At 38.2% G+C, this 13,047-nt stretch overlaps 1 protein-coding gene across 1 annotated transcript in view; it reads right to left on the bottom strand.

Annotated features, from left to right (window-relative positions):
• Positions 1-13,047, bottom strand: part of LOC149800794 (uncharacterized) — a 48,135-nt gene that overhangs the window by 22,441 nt on the left and 12,647 nt on the right. Inside the window, exon 4 of the mRNA XM_089954789.1 lies at positions 7,628-7,764. Within this exon, the coding sequence (XP_089810915.1) occupies positions 7,628-7,764 (137 nt within the window). The remainder of the gene's footprint in view (positions 1-7,627; positions 7,765-13,047) is intronic.

Below are 13,047 nucleotides of genomic sequence, written 5' to 3'. Positions count from 1 at the left end.
CTTATGGACAGGTGAGCTAAATATTGCCATTTCTTTTTTTTAAAATGTAATGTCCTTTGTTTCCATACCTGGCTATTGTGGCTTTGATATTGTCAAGGTAAGATCATCCTGCACATAATTAGTACTTATTAAGTATACAAGTTTGATAAACTCAAGTATCATTAACTTGACTTTTTGACAGTTATATTATGATTTTAACAGTCACAGCATAATGCCTTTTTAATCTCACTGCCTGACAAAATCTCACTTCTTGCACATACAAAACAAATGCCATGACCAAAGGCACTGATTCCTGTCAGTGAAAAAGGAAAACTATTGAAAACACCTGCTCCCTTTCCATAAATTAACACAACTAACTAGTGCTGCTTGAAATAATAGACACTTTAATGTGATGATTCACTGTTGCTTTGTATCTACATGGATTGCTACAATTTTGGTGCATCATGCAGTTAATAAGCTACATTAAGTTCTGATTGATGAATATTATTTACCCGGACTGGAACAAACAATAACAGAATTTGAATGTAGCATATTTTCACTGTGTGACATGCTGGAAATACAGGACTCCAAATTCGCTCAAAGTTGACCAGATCCAAAGCATAAGAAAAACTTCAAGTAAAAGTGGATACACAAGTTGGGAGTCTCTCATTTATGTTGATGTATGTTATTAGTGGCTGAAGGTGCTGAAGAGAAAAACAAAAATTAGCTTGAGGTCGGTGGTGGTGGTGGAGGAGACAGAGATGTAAAAAAATTTGAGTTAGCTGGTGTTAATTGACAAAAGGGAGTGGGTGTTGTAAATGACAGCTCTCTCTGACAAAAGGAAGTGGGTGTTGTCAATGACAGCTCTCTCTGACAAAAGGAGTGGGTGTTGTCAGTGACAGCTCTCTCTGACAAAAGGGAGTGGGTGTTGTCAATAACAGCTCTCTCTGACAAAACTCAAAGTATAAAAAGTTAAATTAATATATATTCAATGCTGCTGAAGAATAAAGTAACTTACACTGGGTAAGAGTCTTTTTTAATTAATTTTTCATCTCTTGTATTAAATATGGCAAAATTATTAACACATAAATGAACTGTTTCTTCCCTCGGGGTCAGTATACTGGATTCCTACAAAAGAGTACCAAGTTCAATTCCCAGAACAGGCAAGGCCAACAACCATAATGTTTGTACCAAAGGCTTGACACTTTGCTCTCGTTGCCCAACAAAATTAATCAAAACCACCAAGGAAAAAACTAAAAGTTTTGTTTTGTTTTGTATCTCTGATGTACACCAATCAATTATACAGAAAAACCTCCCACCCACATTTACATTCTCTATAGATCAGATAGGACCAGTCAAAAATAGGTTGCTTCTCTTTCTATCCAAGAATAACCTCTCCAAAGTAGATATTTAATAAATACATGGTGAAAACATATAAAATTTATAACAACTTTTAGCTGACAAAAGTTATAATATAAAAGAAACTACATGTACAAATTAAAAATTGAAAATCCAAATATATACATCAAATGACTGCCAAAATTCCTTCAAAATCATTCTAAACTTTGAAAAATACTATGCCAGATGTAGTAAACTACCTACAATCAAGAGGCAATCCTTTGCCCTCCAAAAGACATACATTTGACCTATGACCCTCTTGCTATGACTCCACGGACGGGAGCTGAGTAAGACAACCCTCTCACTGATGGTCATAACATAACTTCAGAGTTTCTGGAATTCCACCCTGTGATGGAAACAAACACATGGATGACAGCAGCTGAGATCCTAAAATCCTTGTATGTGTGAAATTCCACCCAGTGGTGTAAACAAACATGGATGACAGAGGCTGAGATCCTAAAATCCTTGTATGTGTGAAATTCCACTCAATGGTGTAAACAAACATGGATGACAGAGGCTAAGATCCTGAAATCCTAGTATGTGCAAAATTCCACCCAGTGGTGTAAACAAACATGGATGACAGAGGCTGAGATCCTGAAATCCTTGTATGTGTGAAATTCCACCTAGTGGTGTAAAAAAACATGGATGACAGAGGCTGAGATCATGAAAGCAATACCTGATATGTTGCAATCTAAAGCATAGCGGCTCGTATAGTTGCTTAGAATTAAACTGTCAGTCATATATATAGTATATTATTTTATACTATATGTATGACTGACAGTTAAATTGCAAGCAACGATATGAGCCTCTGTGATCTAAATCAGATCACTACTGTGACTGAGCATATCTGTAAACTCTCCAGGCAAGTGAAAAAACTCACATTTTTTGGGGTCGTTCCATGCGTTCCTTCCGATTACAAATTATCTCCCGAATTTTACATAGAATTTGATTAAATGTAAAGCTTAAACATTATTCAATTGAATTTATGAATGTTTCTAACCTTGTAACAATACTAAAATCAGACAATAGATCACAACAAACAATAAACCACAACAATAAAATTGTCAGCAATAAGTTTCAATCCCTAGAATGGACAATGTGATACTGTAGCATCTCCATTCCCACCAAAGAAACTTACAAGAGTGAACACCTGGCATTACTGTACCATATAAGCAAACGTTAATCACCATCATTAAATTAAAAGAAGGTACACTGCTCCCTTGATAACTCACGCCCAGATAACTCACGATGTCCGTCTTGGCTCCCGAATTTTTCCAGAAAAAATGTATTTAAAATATCTTTAAAATATGCTGAACATGAAAAAATTACGACAAGAATTGATAAATTAAACCCTGATACACTGCTCGTTTTATCATCAAAAATGGTGATTAATGCCCGTAAAAATATAATCCATATTTTGAAATTTTTAAGTTCTAAAGAAGAATTAATTTCAGAGATCTTGAAAATACTTAATTACGCATATTTGGATGCCAATTTTTGATCTGGGACACAGAAAATCACTGAGGCGGGAATACTCCGTACGCATGTAATAGGTGCGCGGGAAAATTCAAAGATTTGCCGGTCCTGTTTCAGCCACCTGCTTTGTGGGAAAATGTGTTGATCAGTTAACTGTGCTGATATTTACAATGACATAATTCAGTGACTGAAAGACTCTTTGATGTACTGTTGCCATTTTATAAGACTACATTAAAAAAAACAAAAAAAACATGATGCAACAGCTAGGCAGCTAGTTCAAAGGCTTTGACTGGCGGCCGAGTGAGAAAATGTACTGATATTTAGTGACTGAATTCAGAGGCAGAAAGACCCAGTTTTAAAATCCTAGCGAGACCTCTGTTTAAAAAATATCATATATTATGTAAGTTTTTATGATAAATAGTTGTCAGTATACTGTAAATAAACAGTCTGGTGAAATAGCGATCAATGAAAACTTCTGGTAAATGCTAACAGGTGGCAACAGAGAATGAAATAAACACCAATTAAATGTCTTCCTGTGTGAAAGTCACGTTCTAATCCTTTAATTCCATTTCAGTGTAAACATTATAATCACAACATATTCTGTTCATTGAAAACAGGAAAAGAGTCAATCGACCGTCACATCGAAACCCGTGAGTACTTCTGTGAGAACCTAATTACATGTACATGCCGGCTTTGTTTTGATCAACAACTTGGGGAAGTGTTTGTTGCATTAAAAGAAAAATCGATTACAAGAGACCTGGGGTGCTGGATAAGGGTCTTGGAGCTGCCTTTGATATAAAGCAAAACAGTAACAGAGACAACGATGATGATAGTGACTTCGAATGTTTCAGTGTAACTGATGTCATTAATGCCGAGGCTGTTTGGGAGAAGTTCGTACAAACTCATGGTCCTGAGATGGGCGTTTCTCTTGATGATATGGAGGAATGGATTTGTGCTGACAATGATTGCCCCACAGCCGAATACATGTCAGATGAAACTATAATTAATTCTATAACGAACAAATTTGCAGTGGAAGACGATTCTAACTGGAGTAACACAAGTGTTGAAAGTGATGCAGACACAGATGTTGCACCCCCCCACCCCTCTGTACAGGAAGCAATCAAATATTTTGATATTGCCATAAGGTGGCTGGAGACCCAAAATGTTGACTACGTAAAGCTCATGAAGTTGAGAAATCTGTGGGATTTTGCTTGGCAGCAGAGAAACCAAGGAGTAACACACACAAAAAAAATTAACTGATTTTTTCAAAAAGTGAATTGATATTTGTCAAGCGTGGCACAAACGGCAAGTATTAACTTGTTCTAATTTACGTTGTTTTAAATTTGTAGACCAATTAAATATGTTAGTACTGATTAACCCTTGTATTTTTGTTTTCCATTTTACTTCTATCGCATTCAAATCTATCTATCTATCGTTCGATCGACACAGTTTCTCGAAAAGAGTCGATCTTTTGTCTATAAAAAAACGTCTAATTTGGATCAAACAATAAAACTAGAGTGTATCCAATTCAACATAAAAATTAGTGACGTAGTACACAATGTGTGAAGTGGTACACATGTTAAGCGAACGCAAACCACGTGGAATAATGTTTTCGATGATCGCCTCAATATACTGTAATTTATCCTGAAATTAATGTTGTCCTATGAGGAAATAATAAAGTACACCGTTATGAAGATATATTTATTGACCGTTAATCTCAGAACGATTATAAAGTGAGTATTCAACAGTATAATCTGCTTACCCCCCCCCCCCCCATTTTTCCGTTATGTCGTCAATCACTTTATTGGTTTTGGGCTTATTTTATAGGTTCCTCGATAACTCGCGCCTCACTTATAGTGCGGTCGATGTTTCTGGACCCCGATGTGTGCGAGTTATCGAGGGAGTGGTGTATGGAGAAACATACCACTCAGCTTATGTACCCTCAAAAATTTATTCAGAATATATATGTTGTTTAGTAAACAATGTTAAATGTCATTCGAATTGAGAATAAAAAAGGGATATAAAACATGGGAAATATAAGTTGCCACATGTATGGTACATGTAGCTTGAGACTATTTAGGTACTGCTAGTTACAACAAAGTAGGGCATAGTTTATTTGCCAATCAAATGCTGGTGCTTACATGCAATGTAGAATATGGTTTCTTCAAATTATGTCGGAAGGCCAGTCCTTTTCACAAGATAATTGCAATGATAAGGATTAACTGTTAATTAGACATGCCGGCTTTCTTCCTTGTTACTTAAAACTAATCTTTAGCTATTGTGCCGTTTTGTCACAGCTAAAATATGAAAAAAGGCACAGCATGGGAGAAATAGTATGTTCTTTCAGAATTTCACGTGTATTGGACCTGGAAGATTGGTCAATATTTAGTGAAAATGAGGCTTAAAAAATGCCACCAAAAACTCCTAATTTTAGGTCCTAATCTTCCTACTGTTTCATTCAATCTCTGTAATTGGCTTTTAAAAAGGTCACAGGTATGGCAACTATGTGAAATTGAGATCTGATTTTAATCCAACTGAAGCATGGTGTGTCATCATGAAAATACGATCTAGTACTCCCATACCTCCTGACACGAAAGTGTTTCGAGAAAATACAATTTTCAGTAATCTTAAAAAAAGAAAAAAACAAAAAAAAATACAACAAAAAATCCCACCACTTTCAGTATATGCCCGTTACATGTAGCATGTATAAATGGTAAACAGTTATGATTGGAGCTGATGTAAACCTATCCCTTGGGCAGGTTAAATAGCAGCATTTAAAGGCAAGGTGGTCATGTAAAAACCACCATTTCACATATTACTTAACTGGCTGACAATAACTAGTAAGATGTATTTGAAGGCTACAGTGGGTGAGCACACTGTGCTAATTTGCATAGCTAGGACCAGGAAGTGGAACAACCCATTGTAAGTACATCAAAGAGATGCCAGATGCGTGTACAAGCACAAAAGTTATTACATATTGCCTTGAATGAGAAGTTTTAAGCTGCTATGCATTATATTTCTGACAAGTTTGTGAACAGCGGCAATGTTTTTTTGAAGTCAGATTTTAATGCATTTATAGCATACAAAGCATGATCATTCTCTTGGTAGATAGAGATTTACTGTTTGAAGGCTGCATTGGGTGAGCACATTGTGCTAATTTGCATAGGTAGGATCAAGAAGTGGAACAACCCATTATAGGTAAATCAGAGATGCTAGATGTGTGTACAAGGACAAAAGTTATTATATATCACTGCCTTGAATGAGAATGTTTAAGCCCACATGTATTATATTTTTGACAAGTTTGTGAACAATGGCAATGTTTCTTTGAAGTTGGATTTTACTGCATCAATAAAATGCAAAGCACGATCATTCTCTTGGTTGACAAAGTTTTACTGTGAAGCATGCCAGCAAAAAAAAAAAGAAAAAAAAAAAGATAAAGGAGGGAGGGGCTATTAATTCTTAACACATACGGCAAATAACACATCAACATACGTCAGCTTGGTTCTGACCAGGATTCACTCCAGCAGAGAAGTTTGAACACCAGGACCATCCAGTCCCTAGTAGTGTAACAATGAACACTAATGACACCTTCAAACCCCTTTGAACCCTAGTGAATTATATTCAAATTGTAGCTATTGCAACAATGTGCGACTATATTGAAAAAAGGGAAATTCTGGGCATGTTGAAAGTGGAGTCCAGGCTTGTTGAATTTCAGTCAGGTCTTGTGAGTTTATTTAAGTCACCAGTCTGGGACCTGTGTCTCAAAAACAAATTCTTTGAGCACTGTTAGATGTACAAGACACATTTCTGAATCGCTATTTCAAATGTACATCAGCTGATGGCTGATAATTGTACTGTTTCTCCCTGTGATGAACCTTAATTTCTCCCATGCTGTGCCCTCTTTTCATATTTTTCACAATTTTCCTTATTTGACCCATGTTTTTTCCCCTTGTTCCAATTTTACTTAAAAATCTCAAACTCATACAACTTCTTGCAATGATTCATCTGTCAGTGTGTGATTCAGACCTGTCTGCTTTAGCTCTAATGGCAGGAAGTCTAAAATCCAGACACAAACTCCACTCCCAAAACCAACAATCTTTTGCCTAATAAAATATGGTCTAAAAAATCACGTTTTTTTTGGCTGAATTGTTTAAAGTGTATAGAAAGTCCACATTACTTGTCAATACTGTACAGCTACATTGTTACTGTCTTCCGAAATATCACCTGCTTATGACTACCATAAATTGTGATGCCAGAGAGCTCAGAACAAGGGTACTATATCAGTATGTAAAAATATAGGATGCTGGGATAACAAAATAATCATGGAAGGATAACAATAACACAAAATCCGTGGCAAATTCGGAACCCAAACAGGACATTTTTTCTGATACACTGAAAAAGGTACACGTATGTCAATGTCTTTTTTTGTCACAACTTATTTCTAGGATTCCTGGACATAGTGCATCACAATATTCTGTCTTTTTACCATAAATGCTCATTTATAAGATGAGTCAGATTGCAAACAACAAAGATCATGATCTGCCATAGCTTAATGCACCTGCAGATCAGGGTCTATGTTGTTTGTTCTAGCGATTATTCCAAACAAACTGCACAGACTAAAATCTGCCAGCGGATTATGTGACATCAGATCTGGGTCTGTACAGTTTGCAGTTGAACTCAACTTACAAGCAAGTATGTATATTAGAAAGTGGGAGGATGCTTGAGTTTTTCTTTTGCAAGAGCCAATCATTGAAGAAGAATATATTGTACAGACCAGTAAGCATAATAGTTCTTGATATTGCCAGCTTGAGCCTCTCGAAGGAAAGTTCTGTGGTCACCATGGTTTATGTCAATGTTACTGAAGAAATTACAGCACATGTACATTTTCAGCACTGGATCCAATAGGTACATCTGAAATTCAAATATATTAATTAATGAATTCATTTATTTGCATGGAAATAAAGTTTAATGGCTTTGTAGAATGAAAATGACTTGTTTGTCTGTTCCTTACTCCATGAATTGCAAAAAGGAATCCATTAATTTTTACCTGAAGAATCATTGTTCATTGGGTCTTTAAATCAAAGGTTGCTAGCAACCAAAGGTCCCTGAGGATAGGTACCTCATGAAAAGCACTTTTAAAAAAAAGATGTTTCTCCGAGAATACTTACCCAATCACATTAGATTAGGAATGTTAGCCTGCTGCCTCATGAAACCAGCCCTATTAATAGATGAAAACGTTTTATCCTGTCTATTTTTAGATCGACAAAGGGTACTATCTCTTGCCCATTACCTCCACTTGATACCACCATGTGTCACCAGTTTTTAGCTGAGCGAGATGCTACCATGGATGCTGGCCTGGCAGGGTGGCTGGGAGTGTTTTTAAGTGATGCAATTGGGTAAGTATTCTCAGAGAAACATAATTTACTTCAAAATTTCCTTTCTTCTTCAAATACATTCCTCAATCACATTATATTAGGAGAATAAGTAATAGGAGGAGGGGATGCTGAGCATCCAACCTTTAGCTCAGGTATCCTTCTGGGGATGAGTGGCTGGATTCCCCATATGAAAGACATTCTCCTAATGGTACAAGCAACACAGCCTAGGATCCCTTGACCTGGGACTCTTATACATGGTCAAGAAGATAAAGTTGAAATCTTCTCACCTACAAAAATTGTCACTGGCAAATCTACCGAAGCTAACAGTCGTGTTGATTGATCTAGCTGGGTCTGGTGCCCATCTGTGCAGCACTGGCCCAGCCCAATCAAAAGTTTGTCTCTGTGATGCTAAATCTCAGGTAAAAACTCGAGAAGGTTACTCTACATGCAAGCCTTCTACAATATCTTAGATCAAATTGTATTTGAAAGCGAGGCTCACAGGGATGGCTTTAATATCATGAGTTATAATCTTCATGAGGCAACTCTGATCTTGTGAGATGTCAGAGTATGCCAAGCATATAACCCACTTCAGCCATGACACAAGGCCTTGTGGGGCGATATCCTGTTTTCCAGCCTCTACCAGGAGGAAGAGGCATTTGCGCACACCACTACTTGTCTCAAGTAGTGCTTGAGAGCATGGACAGGATCTTGCATGGCTGCTGCTCTCAACTTGTCGAAAGAGAGGTAACAGATTATAACTTGTTGGTTATTGACAGATGGTAACCGGTTTTGGGCTGCCAAGCCTGCTTGTGTTAGGACTACCAACTATTCAATCTGAACTGAAGACAGTTTGGAAACATGTCCATTATGATAGAAACTTTAATGAAGTGTGGACTAGGGGCTCGAACTTGCTTGAGCTGAGCCATGTTAGAACCCAGGACAAGTTCCATTTGGGACACAATGTTATGGATTTTGGTAGCTGAAGATCAAAGTTGACTAAAAGATCTGAAAGGTTTTTACCATGCCCAATGTCACATCTGCTATGATGCTGGAATGTGTGTGATATAGATTGATAGCATTTGGATGTGATTGGGGCCAAATGTTTCTCCTCAAAGAGCCAGATAAGTACCAGGTGTGTAGAAGATGGTCTGGACTGGGATGGAACACCCTTGACCATGGCTGCATAAGGAGCTTCAGGTTGGCCATGATCTTCCTAGGTAGACCTATCGCTAGATCGAGTAGATCGGTGACCTAGGACTTGTCCCAATTGAGAAAGGCAATCAGAATCATCTTGCAATTTTGACCTCATAACTTCCGGATTATTCTTGGTATCAGGACTGGTGTGGGGGGTAGGCAAAGGCCAACAACCCTTCCCAAATGAGCGAAAACACACGAAAACACATCAACAGCCCAAGTTTCTCAGTCTGGAACTGGAGAGACGAAGGTCAGAAACTTGTGATTCCACCTTGTTGCAAAAAGAGGGCACAGATCCAGGTGAAGACGTATGCGTGGAAAGACCATTTCATGTGAAGGATTTGACCTCTCCTGGATAGAGTATTGGCCAAGACAGTGAGTCTGCTGGGAATGTGTCTGACTTGTACATTGATGTGGAGATTGTCACACCAATGTAGATACTGCCAAATCAGGACCCACAGTTTGGGTGATTTGGTGACCTCCTGTTTGATGAGATAGATCACCACTACCAAGTTGATGGACATGATGAGGTCCATTTTGCCAGAGAGTTGATCTTCCCAGAAGTGAAAGGTCTTGATGACAGCCTTCATTATGAGGATGTTAATGTGCAGAGGCTCCCACATGCCACCAATGTTATGAGTCTGGAAACAGGTAGACACCCCACCATACGCACTGGCATTGATGCATACCATTATTTCCACATCGAGCTTCTCCAGCAGGATTCCCCTGGTCAGCCAACCTGGGTTGTGCCACTGATGCAGGAATGATTGAATCTCATGCATGATCATAATGGCCTGGTCAAGGGGTCTTGAAAAAAGGACGCCACTGAGTATGCAATGACATCTGTAAGGGGTGCATAAAAAAGTGGCAGCGCGGGATCAGGTCTGCCGCTGCACTGAATAAGCTGAGGAGTTGCAAAACTCTCTTGCTGAAATCCAAGTCTTGATGGAAATAGACTCTATGAGTTCATTGATTCTGGTGACGCAAACACAAGCACGCTGCACCATATTCCAGTTAAGAACTCAACACCCAGACAGACAAAGTTCTGGGGTGGATGGAGGTCAGACTTTTCCCAGTTCACTAGAAAGCCTAGATGACCAGGAAGAGAAAAATGATTGTTCCTGCCTTGGAGTAGGAAGGAACTTATCATGTATTTCTGGAGAATGTCATCCAGGTACATTACCATTGCTGTAGATGATGTCAACCAGAACAATGGTACAATCAATAATCTGAGTGCAAGCCCTGGTGCTGATGTTGAGGCCAAAGAAAGAACGGTGAATTGGTAGACTGTGCTGCAGTAAGTGAAACAGAGAAACTTGCAGGAGACAGGGTGGATAGGGACGTCAATGTATGCGTCAGATCGAGACTGATGGCATACTCTCCCTGTCTGAAAGAGAGGCAGATTGACTTTGCCATCTCCATCTTGAATTGGGTGAGGCGACTCCAGTCAATGGTGGGCCTCAACTTGCTGTTTGCTTTCCGAAAAAGAAACAGCCTTGAGTAAAATGCTGGTGATTGTGGCCTTTGCACAAGCTTCAAAACCTTTGTTGATGAGTGAATGTATCTCCTGTTGTAAAAAGGCATCCATCTCCCAATCTGATGGTGTATTCGAGCAGAGGGGAGAAGGGATTGTTGATGAAAGAAACCCAAAGCCCTTCCAAATGACCTGGATCTGCACCCCCTTCTGTGGGAATAGGGAGGTTCAGTGAGCTCAAAAATCAGTTTCCAATGTATCAGGTGTGAACAGTGTGTGGTCAGACATAATGCTAGTGGTAAATAAGACGGTCTTGCAATCACTGGTACTGGCTGCACCAAATGCCTAGCTGAATGGATAGATTTCTCTTTGAAATCTCAGAAATGACAAGATGCCAATGGCGTGGCTAGATGGACAGATCTATCACCAAGATCCCCGTATGAACTATTTGGCTGGACCATTTCAACAATAAGTTCCCCATGCAGAGACGGCATGACTGCCAGTGTCAGCTGGACAGTTGGCAATGTTGGGACAGCTAGTAACAGTATGGCAGTATTAAGAGTTGGATCCAATGGATCCAGCATGAACCCTATGCATTCGGGCTTACAGGCCCAAAGGCCACGCTCAGACATGCAGGGGAACTTACGCTTCGTGGGCTGCCTAAAATTGGGGAATACTCCCCAGTGAGTCAGTATCACCAACAATGAACTGCAGGTTGTCTTCCTTGATTTATTTCGTCTTTCTGTCCTTTCAATGCCGAAAGACGATTGCTGTGAACCTGCATTTAATGTATATAGTGATAATTTCTTCTGAAACAACACATAAGAAAACAAAGTATATATTAGCAAATTAGTATGTGACTAACTAGCTACTAGCATAAATAGCAAATCAGTATATGACTAATTACTTAAAATGAAAGCCCAGACATCCACTGACTACATATTATAGACGATGCATATCAGAAACAGTGTATACATAGTATAAACAAAACATGAGTCATGGTAGACTTCCATGCTCTGAAGTTGCATATAGATCATTTAAATTAACATTCTGCCCAAACAACACAAAAAACACAAACTAAAGCAGAAACTAGCAACGTATTGAAATTACTTGGTCGCTACAACACTGTTGTAACTAACAGATCTGTGAAAGTGTCAAATCAGAAAGCTATGGCCCAGTTATAAACTCAGACTTGCCAACCCTGACGAATCCATCACAGTAAGGCAGTTGATTTTTTTCCATAAGATTCACCAGTTTTCAGTAAGGGAATAACAGAATAACAAAATATCATTAACAGCTATTGTAAAGATGGAAAACATAATTAAAAGTTTGACGCATCAACTATAAACATTAAGTTCAACTGTAAAGTTTGTAATGTATGCGTAAACTTTATTTACCACTAGTACAGTTCCACAAACTCTAGTTCTATGCAGCTCAATGACTTGTTGATATCTCTCAACTTAACATAATTCTTGGAAATTCTTTTCCATTTCACATGATGATGGCAATCATATCTCTTGCCATGAGACATACTCAAATTGGCATGTGATGTCCAATAAATGTAATTGTGTCCTTACCAGCTTTTATTCACAAGAATCTGAATACTCCTTTTTATTCTTCTGTGTTGATTATTAACACTTTTCAAGAAGCTTATTTTCCCTTTCATCTTAAACATGGAGGTATAATATTAATCAAATTCCAATACAAGCACCGGATAAACCACCACTTTCTGGATGCCATTTTTAAAAATTCTATAATCAACAGTTTGATCATGCAGATGCTTCGCATGAACAAATAGGTGCAGCTTAAAGCATCTGGGGTGCTGCTGTTTAGTCTGGTTCCCTAACTAATTTTACTAATTCTAAGATGAAACCCACATCCAAATAAAACACGGATGAACCAATTATCCGGATTTTTCGGCAACAATAATTTTTCCATAGTTAATGCTAGTATGCCATAAGTCAGTACTTTAAGGGCAAATTTCATAAGACTTATGGCAAAATCATAAAAGTTGGCAGGTCTGTAAACTATGCACAATGCCAAGTTAATAATTAAACCATTATTTTATCAAAACTCGTAATGACCTTGTATAAAGTCAATGATAGCATGGTGGGATGGTGGTCTTACAAGATGAAGTCCCGACAAGTGACA

Source organism: Sinohyriopsis cumingii, chromosome 4 (assembly GCF_028554795.1).
Source record: "Sinohyriopsis cumingii isolate HCF-2022 chromosome 4, ASM2855479v2, whole genome shotgun sequence".
NCBI classification, from domain to species: Eukaryota; Metazoa; Mollusca; class Bivalvia; order Unionida; family Unionidae; genus Sinohyriopsis; species Sinohyriopsis cumingii.
Note: the sequence above shows the minus strand (reverse complement) of the source record. Positions and strands in the feature narration are given on the sequence as shown.